Genomic DNA, 24781 nt, shown 5'->3' with positions numbered 1-24781 from the left:
GTAAAGAGAGTCCCAAGCAGGATCAACCCCAAAAGACCCACACCAAGACATGTCATAATTTCAATGGCAAATATAAATGATAAAGAGAGAATCCTAAAGGCAGCAAGAGAGAGACAGAGAGTTACCTACAAAGGAACACCCATCAGATTGTCAAATGATTACTCATCAGAAACACAACAAGCTAGAAGTGAATGGAAGGAGGTATACAAAGTGTTGCAAAGCAAAGGACTGAATCCAAGAATACTATATCCAGCAAGACTATCAATCAAAATTGAAGGGGAAATCAGGAGCTTTGCAGACAAAAAAAGCCTCAGGGAGTTTATCACCACCAAACCAGCAATGCAAGAATTGCTAAAGGGAATACTGTAAAAAGAAGAAATAAACAGGTAAGAAGGAATACAGACACAAAAATAGATATGACTGCAAACAAATACCTTTCAGTAATAACTTTAAATGTAAACGGACTAAATGCTCCAATCAAAAGACATCGAGTAGCTGAATGGATAAAAAAACACGACCCATGTATATGCTGTCTACAAGAGACCCACCTCAGAACAAGAGACTCACACAGATTGAAAGTGAAGGGATGGAAAAATATCTTTCAGGCAAACGGAAATGAAAAAAAAGCAGGGGTAGCAATACTTATATCTGACAAAATAGACCTCAAAGTAAATGCCATAACAAGAGATAAGGAAGGCCACTTCATAATACTAAAGGGAGAAATCCAACAAGAAGAAATAATTCTGGTAAACATATACGCTCCCAATATAGGAGCACCCAAATACATAAAAAAACTCCTGGAGGATATCAAGGGAGAGATTAATAGCAATACAATCATAGTAGGAGACTTTAATACCCCACTATCACCACTGGACAAATCCTCTAAACAAAAAATCAGCAAAGAAACAGCAATCTTAAATGACTCACTAGACCAGATGGAATTAATTGACATCTTCAGAACATTTCACCCCAAAGCCACAGAATATACATTCTTCTCAAGTGCACATGGGTCATTTTCAAAGATAGACCATATGCTGGGTCACAGGCAAAATCTCTTCAAATTCAAGAAGATAGAAATTATATCAAGCATCTTCTCAGATCACAGTGGCATAAAACTGGAAATCAACTACAATAAATACAATCCAAAGAAATCAAACACATGGAGACTAAACAGCATGCTATTAAACAAGGACTGGGTCACCAGAGAGATCAAGGAAGAAATAAAAAACATCATGGCAACAAATGACAATGAAAACACAACAATCCAAAATCTATGGGACACAGCGAAAGCAGTCTTGAGAGGGAAGTTCATAGCTCTACAAGCAAAAAACAAGAAACAATGGTAACAAATTACTTAACCCTACAACTCAAAGAGCTAGAAAAAGCGCAGCAAGAAAAGCCCAGTGTAACCAGAAGGAAGGAAATAACAAAGATCAGAGCGGAGATAAATGACATAGAGACCAAAGAAACAATACATAAGATCAACAAAACCAAGAGCTGGTTCTTTGAAAGGATAAACAAGATTGATGGACCTCTAGCCAGGCTCACCAAGAAGCAAAGAGAGAGGACCCAAATAAACAAAATCAGAAATGAAAGAGGTGAAATAACAACAGACCCTGCTGAGATACAAAGGATTGTTACAAAATACTACGAACAACTCTATTCCAACAAACTGGACAACCTGGAGGAAATGGACATATTCCTAGAAAAATATAACCTTCCAAAAATCAATCAAGAAGAATCTAAACAGCTCAATAGGCCAATAACTATGGACGAAATTGAAGCAGTCATCAAAAAGCTTCCGGCAAACAAAAGCCCGGGGCCTGATGGCTTCACAGGAGAGTTTTACCAAACATTCAAGGAAGAACTAAAACCTATCCTCCTCAGACTATTCCAAAAAATTCAAGTGGAAGGAACACTTCCAAGCTCCTTCTATGAAGCCAGCATCACCCTAATACCAAAACCAGATAAAGACAACACAATGAAAGAGAATTACAGACCAATATCCCTCATGAACATAGATGCCAAAATCCTCAACAAAATTCTAGCAAATCGGCTCCAGCAGTACATCAGAAAGATCATACACCATGACCAAGTAGGATTTATCCCAGGAATGCAAGGATGGTACAATATCCGCAAATCAATAAACGTGATACATCACATAAACAAATTGAAAGATAAAAATCACATAGTCATATCAATTGATGCAGAAAAAGCATTTGACAAAATCCAACACCCTTTCTTGATAAAAACTCTCAACAAGGTGGGAATAGATGGCTCATACCTCAACATAATAAAAGCTATATATGATAAACCCACAGCAAACATCATACTCAATGGACATAAACTAAAAACATTTCCCCTAAGAACAGGAACAAGACAGGGATGCCCACTCTCACCACTCCTGTTTGACATAGTACTGGAAGTATTAGCCATTGCAATTAGACAAGAAGAAGAAATAAAAGGCATCCAAATTGGAAAAGAACAAGTAAAGCTGTCTTTATTTGCAGACGACATGATATTGTACATAAAAAATCCGAAAGACTCCGTCCAAAAACTAATAGACTTAATAAATGAATTCGGCAAAGTAGCAGGATACAAAATTAACGCCAAGAAATCTATGGCCTTTCTATACACCAATAGTGAACTTACAGACAGAGAGACTAAAAAGGCAATCCCATTTACCATCGCGCCAAAAAAATTAAGATACCTAGGAATAAACTTAACTAAGGAGGTAAAAGACCTATACACGGAAAACTACAGGACACTGAAAAAAGAGATAGAGGAAGACGTAAACAGATGGAAGAACATACCATGTTCATGGATTGGTAGAATCAACATCATTAAAATGTCCATACTACCCAAAGCAATCTATAGATTCAATGCACTCCCCATTAAAATACCAACGGCATATTTCACAGACCTTGAAAGAACTCTCCAAAAATTCATCTGGAATAAAAAAAGACCCCGAAAAGCCACAGCAATCCTGAGAAAGAAGAATAAAGTAGGAGGGATCTCAATACCAGATTTCAAGCTGTATTACAAAGCCACTGTTCTCAAAACAGCCTGGTACTGGCACAAGAACAGACATATAGATCAATGGAACAGAATAGAGAATCCAGATATCGACCCAAACCACTATGCTCAATTAATATTTGACAAAGGAGGCATGAACATACAATGGAATAAAGACAGTCTCTTCAATAAATGGTGTTGGGAAAATTGGACAGATACATGCAAAAAAATGAAGCTTGATCACCAACTTACGCCATACACAAAAATAAACTCAAAATGGATACAGGACTTAAACATAAGACGGGAAACCATAAAAATACTAGAGCAATCCACAGGCAGCAAAATCTCAGACATATGCCAAAAGAAATTCTTCACTGACACTGCTCCTAGGGCAGTGGAAGCTAAAGAGAAAATTAACAAATGGGACTACATAAAAATAAAAAGCTTTTTCACAGCAAAAGAAACCATCAACAAAACAACAAGAAGGCCCACTACATGGGAGAACATATTTGCAAATGGCATCACTGATAAAGGTTTAATCTCCAACATCTACAGGCAGCTTATGCAACTTAATAAAAGGAAGATAAATGATCCAATAAAAAAATGGGCAACAGACCTAAATAGAATCTTTTCAAAAGAAGACAGAAGGAAGGCCAAGAGACACATGAAAACATGCTCAACGTCACTAATTATCCGAGAGATGCAAATCAAAACAACAATGCGGTACCATCTTACACCTGTCAGAATGGCTATCATCAACAAATCAACAAACGACAAGTGTTGGCGAGGATGCGGAGAAAAAGGAACCCTCGTGCACTGCTGGTGGGAATGCAGATTGGTGCAGCCACTGTGGAGAACAGTATGGAGTTTCCTCAAAAAACTGAAAATGGAACTCCCATTTGACCCAGTAATCCCACTCCTGGGAATATATCCGAAGAAACTAGAAACACCAATCAGAAAGGATATATGCACCCCTATGTTCATAGCAGCACAATTCACCATAGCTAAGATTTGGAAACAGCCTAGGTGCCCGTCAGCAGATGACTGGATCAGAAAACTGTGGTACATCTACACAATGGAATACTATGCTGCCATAAAAAAGAAGGAATTCTCATCATTTGCAGCAACCTGGATGGAATTGGAGAACATTATGTTAAGTGAAATAAGTCAGTCAATGAAAGAAAAATACCACATGATCTCACTCATTTATGGATAATAAAGAACATAATAAAATTGAACAAAAAGATAGATACAGAGACAGTAAAGCATCAAACAGACTGTCAAATTACAGGGGGAAGGTTAGGGAGAGATGGGGGAGATAAGAGATCAATCAAAGGACTTGTATGCATGCATATAAGCATAACCAATGGACGCAAAACTCTGGGGGGTGAGGGCATATATGGGAGTGGGGTGGGGGGGGGCAATGGCAAGATATGTACACATATAATACCTTAATAAAAAAAAATTGGGAAAAAAAACAACAAATGGATCAAACACTTAAACGTAAAATAAGTGGAACTATAAAAATGTTATGAGAAAACATGGTTTAATTTCTTTACAATCTTGGATGAGGAAGACATTTATAATTATGCCTCTAAGCTACAGAACCATAAAGATGAAGGAGTTAAATTTGATATATAAAAGTTAAAAGTCTGCAAAGCAAAAATGCCAAAGAAAAATCAAAAGAAGAATAAGAAACTGGGAATTATTGCATCTCGCACACCAGCAAACAATTAAGTTCTGAATTATAAAAAAGAGCATGCAGAAGCAGAAGAAAAAGTCCAATAATGCAGTAGAAGAATTTGCCAAGGATGTTACTAAATAAATGCAAATGATTCTTAAGCAAATGAAAAGTTCAGCCTTGACATTAATAAGAAAAATGCAAATTGAAACTACACCGAAATGTAATTTATCGTATATCAGATTGACAAAACTGTAAAATTTTGGTAACATCCTCAGTTGACAAAACTGGAAGAAAACATATATGCTTCTTTATTGCTACATTGAAAAACCCCTGTAGCCCTGGCCTGTGTGGCTCAGTTGGTTGGGTGTTATCCCATATACTGAAGGGTTGCCAGTTCCATTACCAGTCACGGCACATGCCAGGATGGGGTCTCAATCCTGGGTAGGGGGCCTCCCTTTCCCAGCTGCTGGCTGCCAGCTGAGGCCTTCTTCCATTCCATGCCACCCCCTGGTGGTAAGTGCATGTCATAGTGAGTGATCAAATTTCTGGTCTCCAGGTTGAACTCCCAAGGGACCACTTTGCATATTAGCCTTATATATATATAGACTAGAGGCCCGGTGCATGAAATTCGTGCATGGGGGGGCGAGGTAAGGGGGGTGTCCCTCAGCCCAGCCTGTACCCTCTCCAATCTGGGATCCCTCTCACAATCCAGGACTGCTGGCTCCCAACTGCTCGCCTGCCTGCCTTCCTGATTGCCCCTAACTGCTTCTGGCTGCCAGCCTGATCACCCCCTAACCACTCCTATGCCAGCCTGATTGATGTCTAACTGCTCCCCTGCCAGCCTGTGTGCCCCCAACTTCCCTCCTCTGCTGGCCTGGTCACCCCTAACTGCCCTCCTCTGCAGGGTTGATTGCCCCCAACTGCCCTCCCTTGCAGGCCTGGTACCTCCCAACTGCCCTCCCCTGCTTGCCTGATTGCCCCCAACTGCCCTCCCTTGCAGGCCTGGTCCCTCTCAACTGCCCTCCCTTGCAGGCCTGGTCCCTCCCTACTGCCCTCCCCTGCTGGCCATCTTGTGGTGGCCATCTTGTGTCCACATGGGGGCAGGATCTTTGACCACATGGGGGCAGCCATCTTGTGTGTTGGAGTGATGGTCAATGTGCATATTACTCTTTTATTAGATAGGATAGAGGCCTGGTGCATGGGAGGGGGCCAGCTGGTTTGCCCTGAAGGGTGTCCCGGATCAAGGTGGGAGTTCCCTTGGGGCGCGGAGCGGCCTGGGCGAGGGGCCTGTAGTGGTTTGCACGCTGGCCACACACCCCTGGCAACCCAAGCGGAGGCCCTGTTATCTGGAATTTATTTATCTTCTACAATTGAAACTTTATAGCCTGGAGCAGAGCCAAGCCTCCTGCTCACTCCGTGGTGGCAGCCATTTCTGTTGGAATTTACGTATCTTCTATAATTGAAACTTTGTAGCCTGGAGTGAAGGCCTGAGCTGGCCAGGGCTGCAGAAGCTTGGCTTCCTCCATCGCCTGGGGCAACCCTAGCCTCCTGCTCTTCAAGCTCCATAGCTGCCGCCATTTCTGTTGGAATATATTTACCTTCTATAATTGAAACTTTGTACCCTTGAGTGGAGGCCTGGGCCAACCAGGGTGTGTGGAAAGCTTGGCTTCCTCCATTGCCAGGGAAACCCAAGCCTTCCTCCTGCTCTCTGTGGCTGCAGCCATCTTGGTTGGGGTTAATTTGCATACTCTGATTGGCTGGTGGGTGTGGCTGGTGGGTGTAGCGGAGTGATGTTTAATTTGCATATTTGTCTATTATTAGGTAGGATAGTTTCGTGCAGCAGTTACCAACTGGTGGTCCGCGGACCACTGGTGATCTGTGAGGTCTGAAAGGTTGGCGACTGCTGGTTTAGTGCACATACACATACATATACACACATATATTTCTTAGCTCTGACCACAGAGAGGGCTTAGAAGCAATGACATCTCAGTAGCAATACCAGAACCCAGGTCTTAGTTTATAATTTTATTCTTCAGTAAAAGGAACCATGGCTCCTTAGAAAAATGGCTATCCTGGAGTAAAGACATAAAAGATTAGCCTGGAGCAACTTTAGTGGCCAAAAGCAAGTACTCAAAAATGAAAATGATGGGGGCTCCCAATATCCAAACCTGGAACAATTTGAACAAAATAATACAATATTGCCCTAGCTTGTTTGACTCAGTGGATAGAGTGTCAGCCTGTGGACTGAAGGGGCCCAGGTTCGATTCCAGTCAAGGGCACATGCCTCATGCACGGGTGGGGGCTGGCTGGTCTGCCCTGAAGGGGGTTCCGGATCAGGTGGGGTGGCGTGCAGGAGGCAGCCAATTGATGATTCTCTCACATCATTGATGTTTCTATCTCTCTCCCTCTCCCTTCCTCTCTGAAATCAATAAAAATATATTTTTAAAAATACAATTATAACCCAAAATGTAAAATTAACATCCTTGAATTCACACTGATATAAATTAATGAATGAATAAATAATGACTTGGGGTATAATAAATCTCCCACACAGAATTCTCAGTAATTTATGTACATAGTTTATCCTCAAGAAGTTGAAGCACAAATCCCGACCCCTTAAGTATGGGCAGCACACTGATTTTCCTGTAAAGAGGACAGTATGGAAAGGGGAAGTACAGTAACTTTACAGTAGAGAAGCTGACAAATTCTACCTCAGCCAGGTGATTAAGGCCAACACTGTTGGTGAGAAGCCATATCAAATAGCATAAACCCTTGACATAATGTGATGAGAATGGCACTGTGGGCTCCCTCTCCAAAACCATTAACCCCTGTCTAATCATGATAAAAATATCAGACAAATCCAAATTGAAGGACCTACTACAAATACCTGACTAGTATTTCTTAAAACTGTCAAAACCATCAAAGACAATGAAAGTCAGAAACTATATAGTCCAAGGAGACATGATGATTAAATGCAATTGAGTATTCTGGATGGGATCCTGGGAGGGAAAAAGTCTTCAATAAAAACTAAGAAATCCCCCCAAAGTATTTGTTCATTAGTTGTGCCAAATGTACCATAACAACGTTAATGGGGAAAACTGTCTATAGGGTAAATGGGAGCTCTTATTGCAACCTTTCTGTAAATCTAAAAGTACACTGACATTGAAGTTAACTAGTAGGGATTAGTCTATCCCTAAAATGAAATATGATGCAGCTATAAAAAGGAAAGAATGAGGAAGCTTTCTAAGTGTTGCATGGGAAACTGTATATTGTTACTGAGTAAAGCCAGGTGAAGAATTGTGTGCTTTTGCATGTTATATGTACAAAAAAATGCTCAGAGAATACGGGGGGGAGATGGGGGGAGAGAAACAATTATCAAAATTTTCTATAGGGAAGGGTGTGGGAACTGGGCATATGGGCAACAGGAATTGAAGAGTCTTTTCATAATGTATGTTCACATGTGGTTTTTTGAACCATGTGAATATATCACCTATGCAAAAACTAGATTGTAAAGAGAATATATGACATGAACTTTTGCAAACTCTGAACTAAGTATTCACAAATTAGAAACAGAATTTTAAAAAGTAAAACATTTTCATAAACCTCAATTCCAAATCTGACAAGATATTTCCATTTTTAACTTTTTTCCATAACTTATAACTGACCCAAGACTATTTCTTTTACATGAAACGTCATATTGTTGATATCAATTCAAAAATGAATTTTCAAACTTGATCAGGTTCCATCTAACTCCACATTAACTATGAGAGAGTGAAAGTACATATGTAAAACCTAACCAGAAAAAAGCAAGGGATCTAGTTTTTCCTTCTGGCAAGAAAAAAAAATCCCCTCAAACCTTTAATCCCAGGAAGGTTATTGTAATAATCAGGAAAGAATGTAATCTTAGCCAAGTGTGCTAGGGAAGAGGTAAAATGCATTATACTCAGACTAAGAGGTGGTGAGTCCTGGGCCCTAGTGAGCATTCCCATCCGGGACATCCTAATAGAAAAATCACTGAAGAGCCCAGTCTGGGCTGTTAGCTGTAGTGTGGTTGATCATTGTTAATAAAACCTAGTGTGGAAACTGCATTTTATTCTGACTCAGTTTCTGATCTGTTTCTTGTCTCAAACTGGTGCTGTGTTATCTATCTACAAGGCAATCTGTAGACAGTCCACCTGAAATCAGATCAGATCACCTGAAAGATTGTGAAAGATACAGGATTTGTATAGCTGTCTTAACAATATACATGTTGGGGCTTAGTTTTTCCAGGGCCTGACCAAGGACAAACTGTATTCAACAGACTGGATATTTGGCCTCTCTCCAGGTCTGAGGACCTAGATTGATTCCCCTGTATATAACATGAATATTAATAAGTAACCATAGAATACTTTTATCAAGTTGACTTGTTTTCCCCCAAATGTGTATGATAATAATAGCAATAGGTAAAATGTGTGCATGATTAACTTGTGCCTGTCATAGTGTCATCTGCTTTGTCTCATTTAATTCACACATGATCTTATTATAATTCTATCATTCTCCTCACTTTGAAAGTGAGAAAAATAAATGAGATTCAGGGAGGTAAAATAACTCCTTAAGGTCATGAGGTTCAACCCCAGTGAGTGAGAGCTCGTCCTGCTGATTACTATATCAAATGTGCCTGCCTTTGGGCTGAATTCTAGAAAGCCCTATACACATTCTATCTAAGAAAAGAGTAATATGCAAATTGACCATCACTCCAACACACAAGATGGCTGCCCCCATGTGGCCAAAGATGGCTGCCCCGATGTGGACACAAGATGACCACCACAAGATGGCCAGCAGGGGAGGGCAGTTGGGAGGGACCAGGCCTGCAAGGGAGGGCAGTTGTGGACGATCAGGCCAGCAGGGGAGGGCAGTTGGGAGGGACCAGGCCTGCAAGGGAGGGCATTTGGGGGCAATCAAGCCTTCAGGGGAGGGCAGTTAGGGGTGACCAGGCCTGCAGGGGAGGGAAGTTGGGGGCGACCAGGCCTGCAGGGAAGGGCAGTTGAGGGGGACCCAGGCCTGCAGGGGAGGGCAGTTAGGGGCAATCATGCTGGCAGGGGAGCAGTTAGGCATCAATCAGGCTGGCAGGGGAGTGGTTGGGGGTGATCAGGCTGGCAGGCAGAAGTGGTTAGGGGCAATCAGGAAGGCAGGCAGGTGAGCAGTTGGGAGCCAGCAGTCCTGGATTGTGAGAGGGATGTCCGACTGCGCGTTTAGGCCCGATCCCAGTAGGATCGGGCCTAAACGCGCAGTCGGACATCCCTCGAGGGGTCCCAGATTGGAGAGGGTGCAGGCTGGGCTGAGAGACACACACCCTCATGCACGAATGTCGTGTACCGGGCCTCTAGTGTAATATACTAGGATATGTATCTTTTCAGTTTACCAAGAGTTTCACATGTGTTTCTTATTGGACCCTCGCAACAGCACTGTCACTTTGAAAATTGATACTACTATCATTTACAGATAAGGAAAATGAAACTCAGATCACCTAGCTACTAAGTGGCAGCTATGAGGTACCATCTTAAGCCTTCCAACTGATTATAAGTCTAGTGTGTTCTTTCATTACCCTAAATTTTCAAAGATAAATTTTATTTCTAACAGCCCTTACTATTCAAATGGTTTAATCTTTCATATTTTAATCACATCACTAAATGTGATTTTAAAAGAGCAAATATTTCAGTTAGATAAGTGAAGCGAAAACTTTCTTAATTTTTAAAGCTGTTATCTATAAAAAGACATTAGAAATCAAAAAACAATTTTAGAGTCAGTTATATTTCAATATAAGAAAGTAGTCATATACATGTATTTTGTGCTTGATAAATATAATTACATCTAGAATTATAATAGGTTATCTAAGAATTTCTTTATTTTCCTGAAACTCTAAGTAATACCATTTTAAAATAATTCACATTTTCAATACATTCCTTTCTGAATTGCTTTTATCCAACAAATTTTTCATTTCTGAAGTTACTCGCACTATTTTCAAAAGAAATTTGGTATGGAAAAAGAAATATACAATAATAATTGAGCATCTCTTAGGATGATACAGGAAAGCCTAATTATCCAGCAATAATTATGTATCTGACATACATAAAAGATGGAGGGAGCCTATAAGAAATGTACCAGTTGTCATTTATTAAACCAGATTTAAGTTGTTACATAGTTTTTTGCTTCTTTCTAATTTCTATAAGTAGAAAAGAATCTAGATTAAACAAATTACAAGTTAGTGTTCACAGTATCTTCCTAAAATTTTAAATTACTGTCATTTTATTAGTAATTTGGGGGTATAGCACTTACATCCCAGAGATAAAAAGTATCTGTGTAACCCAGAAATGGCTGGGTCCAACAGTCAGCCTATCTATCTTACCTAATAAAGGAGAAACATGCAAATTAACCATCACTCTGCTACGCCCACAGCCAATCAGAGTGAGTATGCAAATTAACCAAACAAAGATGGAGGTTAATTTGCATTTGAAGGCACAGAGCGGTGTGAAGCCTGCTATAAGGGGAAGGGGGGCAGCAGAGGGAGTTACTGGAGTGGTGCTCCAGACAGAAGCAAGGACGTGCCAGCTCCAGGCGGCCCGGGATCGGGGACATGCTGGCTCCCAGGCGGCCAGGGAGCAGGGACTTCCCGGCTCCCGGGCGGCCAGGGAGCAGGGTCGTGCCGGCTCCCAGCAGGAGCGGTGACTTGCCGGCTCCCAAGAGGCTGGGAGTAAAGCCAGGGGCCTATTCTTGCACGAATATTGTGCAATGGGCCTCTAGTATATATATAAAAGGCTAATATGCAAAGTGTCCCTCGGGAGTTCAACTGGGAGACCGGGAGTTCAATCGCTCACTATGATGTGCGCTGACCACCAGGGGGTGGCACGGAACAAAGGAAGTCCCTGGCCAGCAGCCGGAAGGCCCCGACGGCCCTGATAACTGGCCAGGCCTAGGGACCCTACCCATGCACGAATTTTGTGCACCGGGCCTCTAGTGTTCTCATAATTCCTCTGTATTCTCTTTTCCTACCTCCCTGAAAACATTCACTCCTTTAGGAGGAAGTGGAAGTTTATTGATGATTTCCTAAAGATAAAGATATCTAAGTTTGTTTGGGATTAAGAGAGTAGGGTTCACACTGAGCAACACCATTCTCTCCAAAGCCCATTCACCCCCCACATGCAGCCTGTCCAACCTCGCTTTTGGTAGAGCTTTTCAACTCTCCACCTTAAGACTCTTCAGTTTTACTTCCATACTACAGTCACTTGTCAACAAACAAAGGGCACTCTGGACACTCCAGTTCCCTGGATTCATCCTTGGGACAAAGGGAGCAGTGGGTGTGTGTGGGTTGTAAATATTTGCCTGCCACAAGTAAAAACGAGCATAATATGACCAAAGATGAAAAGAAGACAAAAGATAATATATTTGTGTTATAGACACTATAAAAGTTGTCTATGGCTTTTGACATTTACTTCTTTTTCAGCTAAACAAATGCCATAAAAGATAGCATTGCTCTGTTGTTTTTAGTTGCAAGATAACAGACCACAACCATGGACTTGTTGGTTTTGGTAATGGTGGCAAAGTGGAGTCCTTGTCACTCTTTTGCACTGTCCTCTGGCTCTCACCATCACCACCACCCATAATTTGAGAAACAGCTTACATAAGTTATAAGCCTATAGCTTGGAAAAGAAAAAAAATCTTGATGTTTTACATAAAAATCCATATTTCTGGCATCTATTGAAAATCTTCAAGCCCAAATTCCCACATGGTAACAATCAGCTAAAGCCAAGTGTTGGTCGACTGCTCATTTATATTTTCAGCTCTGAGTTCAGTTCTGCTGTCTACTGTGACTGAATCTACTATGCAGGCCTTCCTCACCGGCTAATCCAACCAACTTTTGTGTGGTTTCCATATGTGCTCTTATTTTGAGATCATAAAAAAATATTTCTTTTCCATTTTAAAGTAATCTTTAGATAGATTTCAAAATTTTTTGTGTCTTAAAATGAAAACATAAGCTCTTTAGACAATTGTGTAGCGTTATAGCAATTTATAATTGTTGGGTGTGTCAGCTGCTGTTCTTTTACACAAAATATAATTATTAAGTTATCATAAAGAAACAATAGTTTTAAAATTTGTCCTCACAAATATTGAAGGTACATTTTTTCACATTAAGGACATCTTGGATTATTTTGTTCCAAACATCTATCAAAACAATTGCTTAAAGCTTCTCTGAATTTTATTTCAGCATTGCATATGTCCTTAAAAGATAGCTTACAATGGGTTGGAGAAGTTATGGCTGAAATTGGACCAGCCAATTTACAGAAACACGGGAAATGGAGTATCTTTGATATAAAACAAGCCAATGCTATCACTGATTATTTAAAAATCAGGTATGGATTTCTTTTTAGTCACAATTATTTTTTTGTTTCATATCTTCTAGAAAATATCTTCTAAATAGAAACTAATTCAGTTTTTAGTGAAGTTTGACATTTATAGAAGTTATACAGTAATTAACTCAACCAATAATTAGATAATATTCTAATCATCCATTCAATAAATAAAAGTCAGGTCATTGATTAATTTAGCTAACTTGCATTTTTAAAAAGAGGTTCGTGTTTGATAAGTATAGTTTTATTTAGAATTATAATAAATTGATCTATGCATTTATTTTTCTCTAAGTCTCTAATACCATTTTGTAAATAAAAATATTCTTTTTTATTTATCAGACTTGATTACAATGGAATCTATATTTTATGTAGATGGCCTTAATGTCAAAATTTTACATTTTAAAGAGAACATTCATCTCCACTTAAACATTTATTTTAAATGCTTTGTACTAGAAATTTAAAAGATTTATGTATATACTTCCTCAAATTTATTAGCTGTCTAGAAATATTTTGTAGTATTGACCAGTTAAACTCAGTAAGTTTTTCTTTCTGCATAGAAAATGATGGTATATGGAGGGAAAGTATTTTTATTACAGTGACTAGAAGCCCAGTGCATGATTTAATCATGCACGTGTAAGCTGTCTGTCCGCTGGTCGGCAGCTCCGAAGTCCCTGGGCCCCTAGGGCGAGGCGGGGCGGGGGCGTGGTCCTCCTGCGGCGGGAGCCCAGGCCAGGGTCTTGCCTTTGCCTCCCGCCCAGGAAGGCTGGGGCCGCCGCCACGTGCTCCTGGGGCCCAACTGCCGCCAGACTCCTCCCCGGGGAGCCACGCCGCCCGCCCACCCCCCGCCGCCTCCAAACCTCCAAAACACCAGCTCGATTCGCTGCCCCAGAGGCCTGTCTGTGCCGCAGCACAGCCATGGCGCAGACGCTGAGCTTGCGTCGCCGCTGGAAACGCGAGCTCAGCGTCCTGCCGGCCCAATCACCACCCCAGCCACCCCGAGTCCCGCCCCCTGTGTCACCCGCTGGCCCAATCATGGGCGTAGCGGAGTGATGGTAATTTAAATATTACCTTTTTATTATGTAAGACTAGAGGCCCAGTGCATGATTAAATCATGCACGTGTAGGCTGTCTGTCTGCTGGTCGGGACCCGGTGTGGCCGGCAGCTCCAAAGTCCCTGGGCCCCTGGGGTGAGGCGGGGCGGGGGCGTGGTCCTCTGGCGGCTGGAGCCCAGGCCAGGGTCTTGCCTTTGCCTCCTGCCCAGGAAGGCTCGGGCCGCTGCCGCCTCCTCTGCCTTCCATCTCCCTCATGAGCCCTCCCTCGGCCGGCCAGGGCTGCGTGGAAACCCGCGCTCCTGTGGCCCAACTGCTGCCAGACTCCTCCCCCAGGAGCCACACCGCCCACCCGCCCCCCCCGCCTGCTCCACCTCGTCAGCCAGGGCCTCCAAATGCCCCAGCTCGCTGCCCCAGAGGCCCCTTCTGTGCCGCAGCACAGCCATGGCGCAGACACTGAGCATCCTGCCAGCCCAATCACCACCCCGGCCACCCTGAGTCCCGCCCCATGCGCCTCCCGCTGGCCCAATCATGGGCGTAGCGGAGTGATGGTAATTTACATATTACCTTTTTATTATGTAGGATTCTTCATTGGTGAATTATGAAATCTGTCTTTTTATTTAATCTGTCATGGGGTCTGCATTAGAGTCCTTTTTCTCTCCCAGGGAAGAGAGATTTTAGAGTTTGAAAACATTTACATAAGAGTTGGTAAAAATATTTCTTTTGTCTTACTAAAAGCTTCCCAGAATATCTTTGTTCTCTAATACTGTATACTGCAGTGTTTTCCAACTTTAAATTTTAAAATTTCAAAATAAAGCGTGCTGCATGATGTCCTAGACATGCTCATGATTTGCTTGGCAAGGATCCTGGTTGTAGTCTGGAAGCTTTTTAAATATTAATGTGTTTAATATGATAAGATTTGTATAGTGATTTCTGGCATGAATTAATAATGGCACATGATATAATATGTTTTTATATAATAGCATTTAATATAATATGATTTCTTACCATAAAACATACCTCTAAAGTGTGTCTTCCACTAAAAGCCACATTATTCTTCATATCAATTAGAATAAAGCAAGGCCCTTGTGTGGGGGGAGAGGAGGGAGTGGAAATCCAGACTGAAGGGAACCTGGTCCCAGGTCTTTCTGCCTCTCAGGGCCTGGGATACTGGCCGGGGGAATCCTCTGCACATTCATATAGCATCCTTCTTTCCCTCCTCTCTCTCTTTAAAACTGCTAAGTCTCTTTTGCAGAACACATTTTTACATCTCAGTTCTAAGCCCAAGAGGCTTATACTGGTCATTGGAACTGGTCGTTAACCACAGCAGCAAAACCCATGCGGGCACCATAATAACACCTTCTAGATGAGGAAAGATGGTGGCTCTTTTCTCTTTCATCTCATATCTCTCATCAGTATACTTCTTACCATGTTATTTCAGAAAATGGTTCAGAGGCGATGTCAGTCTTAGTCACTGTTAGGTCCTAACCAGGGTAACCACTTACCAAAAATCCCTCGTCTTCTTAAAAAAAAGTACTGTTTCAGAGATTAGTCATCATATAAAGTATACAAAATAAATCAGAACTATATTTGATGCTGCTAAATCTTTATACTGTGATTTTAAATAAATTATACATTTTCCATGTACATGTTACATAAATAAAATATCAGTTAGTAGGATACCTGGAATTGATACAGAAATTGTATAAAGAGAAATACATTTTTCTGTAACACCTGTTCATAATGCCTCATAGATCCACAAATGTAAGTTTAGTGGCAATTAAATAATATATTTTTCATTTTAATGACTATAAAGAAATTTTATAAATATGAAGCTAACTCAATTATTGAAAGTATGAGCATGCTTCAATTTAACCTGATATTAAATTTACTCAACCAGTGAAAACCCTCGTCAATTTAGGGAGAGCAGTTTTTAGAACATGACCCCATAGCACATGAAACTTAACTGGCATAAAATTGAAATCTCATTTGATACTGTTAATAGTGTCTAAATCAGTGATTTTTAACGAGTTTGCCGTGCCATAAGAATTTTTAAAACATGCAATATTTCACTATTTAGTCAGGGGCACTGACCTCTTTTCCCTTATATTATAAAATTTAAAAATGACAACAGCCAACACAATAGCCATCCAGTGTAAATGAATTAAAATTATACCTATTTTTTGTCAGATCAGCAAAAAATATATTTTTTTGGTGTGCCACATAATTTTAGTATAATTAGTTTATGTGGCCATGAGACAAAATAGGTTGAAAATTGCTGGTATAAATGATATATTCTGTCATGTGTCTGTGAGTTTAAAAAAACTAATACCAAAATTCCTCCCCAACATTACTGTAAGTACTGACGAATCTTCTTGTGCAATATACACATATGCAAATGTTGTATACCATATTTATATATAAAACCAAGTGGCCGGAATGACCAGAACAACCATAATGACTGGTTGCTATGAGGCACACTGCAGCCGGCCAACTGGCCTGATGGGGGGGGCAGCCCCTCCCCCTGCCCAGATTGGAGATGGGGCCGGCTGGCCAACCTCCTGCAGCCCCCCCAGCCCCTGATCGACCCCCCCAACCCCAATTGGGGGCGGGGCCAACCAGCCAACCTCCCGCATCCCCTCCCCACCATCAGCCCTGCCCAATTGGCCCCCATGGGGGGGGGGGGGCTGGCCGGACATCACCCACGCACGAATTTGTGTACAGGGCATCTAGTATAAATATAAATACTGCTGCAGCTTTTTAATTAGGACAGAATTTGGATATATATCTGGAAGCACACATTTCCCATTGTGTATTCTACCTACCCCCTGGAAATAGGTGAAGGTAATGTGCACAGGCATATATGCAATATGAGAAAATCAACACTGCCTCTCTGTGCACAACAAGGAATCGAACTTTTTGGCATGGGGCCAGATGCCTTGACCCATTTTCATTCTCGGTATTTCTTCTTTGATTTATGACTAAGACAAGCTGTTTAGCAAAGTAGTCTAAGGCTTGAGTCAGTGGGAAGTCTAAAGGAAGAGGGAAGAAATTTACTCTCATTGCGGAGGTGTCACAGTTTGCTCCCACGGGAGGTCATCTAATATTTCTTGGTAAAGTTAGAGAACCCCAACCAAGGTGAGGACCAGTGTGGGGCAATGGAGGCAACTTGACCTGCCCCTGAGTAAGGTGCCTCCCTCCCCTCCTCTGCCTCACCCTACTCCTGGCCTCACCCCAACCTTGCATCTTTGACCACTGCATCCATGTCACGAATTTCCCTTTGTCCTGGGAAAATCTAATCACTACATGTAATGAGGAGAATAATGCTGAAAGATGATGAAATTTCAGGAAGACTTATGAATTAACTTTGAATTGGTGAAAGAAAAATCTTATACTAATTCACTGAGAGGAAGCCAAGCTATTTACAAGTTTTTACTTTTTCTACTCAAAATCAGTTATTGCCAGTGTAATCTTTTTAACCTTAATGCTTTCTCTAGGTAAGCAATGTAAGGAGGGAGAATTTGAATTTATTTTGCTTCATTGAATCATCAAACTTCACTAATCTTGATGTATGTTCTAGCCAACAAATCAAAGTAATGTCAAAAGCTAAGTTAGTTTTCTGAATGTTGATGACTAATTTACTAGTAAATGTATAAGGTCCCCCCCCCAAAAAAAAAATACCATGAGTGAGTCTGCACACCCATCACTTTTTAATGGGTTGTGTTAGTTGTGAGATCAACTGCAAATGTAACTCAGAGACCCAGCTGCCTGAGGATTTCTTCATTGATTTCAAATGAATTGAAACTTTGATCCATTACAGCATTCAGAAGAAGCCATTATTATACATGCTCTGTAGCTACATTTTGCAAATGTTAATTTCTCAGTTATATTAAAATCAATTTTCTTAAATAGCAAAAGGCACCAGAGTGAAAGAGAAACCACTAAGACAATTTTTTGTTCTTGGGCATTTTGCTGTATTATGAGTCTATTAATTTTCCCAACCAGCAGGAAGAGAATTAGAAAAATCCAAATATTATCACAAACAGGATATTAAAAATCAGCCCTTTAGTAAAATTTTAACTTTTAATAATACATTGCTGAGATCCTTAAACTTACTAGAAATATGTGTTTTGGCTCTTTATAATTTTTTATAAACTAACCACTTGATCTTTAGGGTAGGAATAGAAGAAATCATCTTCCTTAAATTAATTCCTCTCTTTGATGTATGATCAAATATTCTGCAAGAAAATCAGACATCTTCTAAATGGATTTTAGTTCATATTGCATCATTTTTCAAGAGTTATCAGAGATTAATTTAATCTTGAAACAGATTTTAGAACGTGAGAAGAAGTAATTGATACGGAAGTAGGTTGTAGAATTCCATGCCATTTATGCTAAAGGAAACTGATTTCAGTTTGGAACAAAATATAAAAATAATGTCAAGTTTGGTGTTATTTAGGGGCAGTGCATTATTTAGTTGTAAGCCAGGAAATGTTAAGGTGCAATATAATTGCTCCCTTATTCCAAACCTATCTACTCATCACAATTAATTTACTGATATTATTTTAGGCACTGTTATATTGTCAATGTCTCAAAAAGTAAACCATTAATTTCTTAGTACTTATAAATAAAATAAATTATTAGTACTTAAAAATTAAATAAATTTATTTTGGAATAAAGGAGGGGTTAACTCCATAGTAGTGTTTAAGGTCTTTAGCTTGGTCAACAGCTTTCCTTTAATAAACATTCTTACATATTTGCCTTTTTTCCTGAAATAAATGTTTCACAGTCGCATATTTGTTTTATATTTCAGCTTATTTCAACACTACAAGCTATATGAGTTTCTGTTCTACTCTTCCAGGGAAGAAATTGTGATAGGAACTGAGGTAAGTAATTTATCTAGATGGTACCAATTAAGCTGAATCACTTAATGCATGCTGATCAGCATCTGGATCTTTAACTGCTTAAAGCAACTTCTTGTCAAGATTACTCAAGTGTTAATATAACCAACTAGTAGTTTATAAAAAGAATAATCACATAAAGTGACTTTGGATTAAGAAAATAAGTTGTCTTTGGGCATTAACAGCATTGTTAAACACATATACTTTATGTATTTATGGATTAATTCTTTGACAAAGCTCAAATGGATAGGATATGTATGTCTTCATAAAAATAAAATCAGGAAAAGTGAGATAAATTAATTCAGTTAAATCTCTTCTAATTGCACATTTGTTTTCCGTCTACTCGTTTAAGGCTTAATTCAATTCCTACTTTCTCAATGAAACAAACCTTCCTTAATTGCATCATGTTGCAAAGAAAGGGTTTAGGCAAACTCTTTAATCACATTCTATTATTTTATTCCAATTGATCTCTTTTTGCTGAATATTGGCTACTTTTACCACACCAATTAGCACATAAATGCACTGTTATATGCTTTTCTAACTATAACCTGAATGTAATTTCCTTGAAGAAAAGGGTCATGTGCTGTATTTCTACCACAGTATACAATATAATGAAGGACATAGTAGTCTCTCAGTTAACACTACTTCAGTGATTCAGTGGCAGTGCATAAAATAGAAGTTCTATGGTCTACTTGGAGACACTTTTGACCAGCCTTACATATAATCACATATTTGTAATGACCAGAAATGAATTATGTGTAAGGGAACATCTTAAGGAGGCTAAAAATGCCATTAAAATGTGTTTCTTAGGTACTCTACTACTTTAGGAGACTACATTGCCTAAAAGTGTAAGGCAGGGATCCTCAAACTTTTTAAACAGGGGGCCTGTTCACTGTCCCTCAGACCGTTGGAGGGCCGGACTATAGTTTAAAAAAAAATATGAACAAATTCCTATGCACACTGCACATATCTTATTTTGAAGTAAAAAAACAAAACGGCAGAAACACCGCATGTGGCCCGTGGACCGTAGTTTGAGGACGCCTGGTGTAAGGAATAGGGGTGGCTATGTTTGCAAATAAACAGTGAATAAGGGGATATTTATGTTATCTTTATAATTTTCCTGATATTAAGAACCAGATGGAATGTGCCAACTATTCTGTCTTCCATAGCATTGTTATTCTACTGTTTTTAAATGGTTTATTTCATAAACATTTCAGTCACCATCACGCACCCTCCATTTGGATACTTGTTCTAATGGTGCCCTTTTAAAAATGAGCTGAAGGAAAACAATGAACCCTTTTGCTTCTGAGTTTCCTTAAAATTTCTTCTTTGCAATATCCTTGTAGCTTAAACTAAATGTCACTTGACAAAGTTTCACTGAAAATGTTTCCATTTCAGAATTACATCATATAGTGTGACAGTGTTGCAATAATTATCGTTTTGGAATACGATCCTATCTCATTTATTCAGCAAAACTTTGGGAAAATGATAGTGGCTTCATTAGCAGCATAAGCAAATATTTAGAATTATCAAGGAAAATTTCATAAAGAACTCCCTTTTCCCTTTGTTAATTGCACAGTCATGCCTTTCTTCTCTGCTGTAAGGATATATTTAGGTGACATTTATGCTCACAGAAAGATAAAGTGGAGAAATCGGACAGGAGTTGGCTCCTTATTTGCCATTGTCTTTTGTATTTTCCCCAAGCTGACAGAACTATAAAAATAATCTTTAAGAAGATATTGGATCTTCAAGAATTAGATCACTCATGGATTTTCTAAAGGATTAGCCAAAGCAGTTATTATAGTGCAATATTTTATGGCATTTTAAAATTATCTCATAACTCTTAGCAAATATCTATTATTTCAATTAACAACCTTTGGCGGAGGAGGCAAGAACCTGCCCCACTAATGTGACTATTCATGCTGACCTCAGAGCTCTGGGACCGAACAAAGGCCACAGGCCAGTGTTCTAAATTTAACGCTCAGGCAAGCATTCAAACTACATAACTGATGAAATTTAATTTTTGTAAATTAATGGATGGAAGATGAGAACAAAACATATAAATCACCTCTAAGAATATTGATAAAAATTAATTTTAATTATTAATAGGAATACAAATAAATCATGCTCCTACTTTTCTTTGGTTTTAGCTTTTAAAGAAAATTTAATTTTTGTGTTTTTTTTTAAGTTAACAATTATTTCTAGCTATTTCTACTCACTTTTATCAAGAAATTTCATGTTGTTCTTAGATCATAGAAGGCATGTTTCAGTAAATCATTATTCTTGACCTGACGTGGTTTTTTTTTAATTTTTATAATCTAGAAATCTTATTCATTTCATAGCATATGTTATTGAATTCCTATTATGTTTAGGCCTTGTACTGAGTTTCGGGTATAACAGGGGTAAGCAACAATTCTTGTCCTGAAGGAGTTTACACTCTACTGAGAGGAGACAGAAGAATAAATAATTACAATATAGGACCAATAATGTTAATATACTATGGGGACAAATAGAAAACAAAGAGGAGCATCTAACTTGTAGATTTAAGGCTCATAGGGCTTCTAGAAACAAGTGAAATCTAATAGGAAACCTAAAGGTTGTGAATGACTTAGCCAGTCAAAATATTATAATTTTGGAGTATGAATGGAAGAAATTCCACTCAAAATAACTGATAAACACAGTGGATAAGCTAGCCTAAGGTCAGCTGGATCTAAGTAGTCAATGTTATGACGTGTGAACGTACATGTGAGTGTGTATTATGAATGCATGTGTCTCCACCTCTCAGCCTAGTTCTTTCACTTCTCTGATTCTCTCTGTTTTGGCCTCATTCCCTTCTGTAGACAGGCTTCCTCCAACCTGCAGGAGACATGACACAGGCAGCTCTCATTTAACAACTGCAGACAAAGAGACATCCTTCCTCACAATGTTAACATTACTGGCTGTGCTCCTTGTCAGGTGTCCACACCCGATTAACCACTGTGGCCAGAGAAGTGGAGTAAAGTTGTTAGAAAACCTAAGTAGGCCATATTGAATGGGTAACAAGATGAACATGTACCCAAAAGAAGCAGAAAGAGAATTTGCAGAAGGGAAGGGTGATTTTATCAAAAGAGTGAAGTAAACATACGTGCACAACTCTTCTTCCATCCAAAATCCCGTAAGAGACCAAAATTTTCAAAATCCATTATGCTATGGATAAGAGATTTTTTTGACATCTAAATTTATAGATTATTGATTAGATGGAACCACAGCCTCATATATACAAAGAAGATGATACACAGTTAATGACGGTTTCTTAGGCATCCTCAAATTGATACAGAAGTGGGAGAAAGCTTTAGATGGAAAAAATGAAAGCAAGTAGGAGACTGCTTTCCCAGCAACTGCACATCCAGCCCCTTCACCCTCTGCTGATGAGCAGAGCACTGGGACTCCATAGCATTTGCTCCAAAGCTAAAGAAACTAGTGCAGACATTGACATACAAGAGGAGGATAGTTCTGTGGTGCTACTGATCTTCAGGATAGACAGCAAATATACCCTAAATCAAAGCTACTGGCACACTAACTACCATCCTCCTTTGCACCTTCTACAGTATCTAGAGGCAAGCTATGGCAAGCAAATATCCCCAGATAAGTAAGCCAGAATCACCTAATGTAAAGGTGATTGGCAGCCCCAATTCACCAAACAGTTGAGGAAAATAAAAACATACACAGGCATGAAATTCTACAAACAGATCAAATAAGGAAGAGTTAATAGAGCAAATGGCAGAAGACTGATTAATAGTTTCAGAAATGTTTGAAAATTTATTATACTCTTGAAAAGTGACCTAATAGAGGTCTTAGAAATTTAAAATAAAATTTGAAAACTTTTAATGAACTATCAGGTACAATTTGTGTTGATAGATTTATAAATGTACAAAATTGATATTAAGGGAACTGTAAATTACCAGTATTTCCTTGAAAGGGTGTGGAAATCTTAATAGAATGTTAACCATATAAAATACTGAAAAATGTATGCATGGAAATGGCATTATACCTCAAAGGTTTTATAGGCCAGTTTTACCAAAATTTTTCAGAGTAAATAATTCCCCTTTCTATAAATTATGATGGAGGATAGAAGGAAACAAAGTTTTCAACTCATTTGAAATTAATATAATCCTGAGAAAGGCTATGAATTGATAATGAATTATAACCAGAAATGGAAAACAATAATGCAAAGTTATGGGCAATCTCAGTTATGAAAATAGATGAAAAAGTCTTAAATAAAATATTAGGAAGTAAAACAGAGCAGGTGATTGAATGTTCACAAATAGGGTTTATTTCAGATTTGGAGAGATGGTTTAACAGTGGGATATTTATTAATGTACTTTACATTATCAAATTAAGGGAAGAAAAAACAAATGATCATCTCAGTAGATATGGTAAAGAATTTAATAAAAGTAAACATCGATTTCTGATTTTTAAAAGACCCTACTTAATCAGTATAGATAATTACACTCTTGAGTCATAAAATATAACAACCCAAGAAACTTACTAGAAATATTTTAATGAAAACCTTAAAATACCCACTTGGGACAAGACAATGATAATTGTTATTATATACCAATATTGCTTTTTAGTTTCTAGCCAATGTAATAAAACAAACAATCAAACAAAAAAGAAATCAAAAGTAGAAGAAAAAGGTTACTGAAAAATAACACACAAATCTGCTATTGTTTGCAGATGGTATGAAACACAACATTCAGAAAAGAATATTTTCCTATATTTTAGTAAGAATCCACTAGAAAAGGATCACATTGATAATAATGAAAACCATAAAATATTTAGGTATGAATTTAACAGAAATCTGGAAGAAAAACACAATGAAAATTAAGTAGTTTTAAGAAAGAGGTTTTTTTTCTTAAATTCTGAGTAAATATAGAGAGATAGACATGTCCCCAGTTGAGAATACTCAATTTTGGGAAGATATCATGTCAATCTAAATTAACCTGTAAACTCAAGGTAGTTACAACCAAAATGTTATAATTGTAGCATTTTACCAAGTAATTATTTTTTTAAAATTATTGTGGGGCATATACAAAATAGAAAAAAATAATATTAACCCTCATATATCTATTACCTAGCTTCAACAGTTATGAACTTAAGGCCAAAATTGTTAAATATTTTAATATGACTCTAAAATAGTGACTTTAAAGTACCTCTTTAATATCATCTAATGTGCAACAAATGATCAAAAGCCCCTAATTATCTTATAACTGGTTCATATTTGTGTTTTAATTTATTGTTTGAAGTAGCATCCAAATTTGATTTGCAATTAGATTGAGTCAGTTTTAATGTATAAGTTCACTACTGTTTTTATTCTTTCTTTGCAATTTATTTATTGAAGAATCCACATCTTCTCTAGAATTTCCCACTGCTTGGTTTGCTAATTGCATTCCTGTGGTATCCCTTTCATGCTCCTCTGTTTCCAATATTTCTACTAAATGGGTTCTTAAGGTTTAGAGACTGACCATATTTCAGTTCAAATGTCTAGCAACAACAATCTATAGGTGGTTTTATACAATTTTATATGGAGGCAAATAATGTCTGGTTTCTTCTCTTTTTTTTGTGATGTTAGGAACCACTAATCATAATTGGCTACATCTATCATTTCAAGTGGTGATATGCTATTTAATTATTCTTTTCTAATTTATTAAATGGTCACTTTTATGAATAGAAACTGTCACCCTTCACTTTTTTATTAAACTGAGATATA

General features: G+C 38.7%; 1 protein-coding gene across 1 annotated transcript in view; it reads left to right on the top strand.

Moving 5' to 3' along the window:
- Nucleotides 1-24781, top strand: part of CABCOCO1 (ciliary associated calcium binding coiled-coil 1) — a 122720-nt gene that overhangs the window by 24284 nt on the left and 73655 nt on the right. Inside the window, exons 4-5 of the mRNA XM_079793702.1 lie at nt 12942-13086; nt 18945-19017. Of these exons, the coding sequence (XP_079649828.1) occupies nt 12942-13086; nt 18945-19017 (218 nt within the window). The remainder of the gene's footprint in view (nt 1-12941; nt 13087-18944; nt 19018-24781) is intronic.

The sequence above is a fragment of the Cnephaeus nilssonii genome (assembly GCF_951640355.1).
Source record: "Cnephaeus nilssonii genome assembly, chromosome: 16".
Classification (NCBI taxonomy): Eukaryota; Metazoa; Chordata; class Mammalia; order Chiroptera; family Vespertilionidae; genus Cnephaeus; species Cnephaeus nilssonii.
The sequence above is the reverse complement of the archived record's forward strand: the minus strand, read 5'-3'. Positions and strand labels throughout refer to the sequence as shown.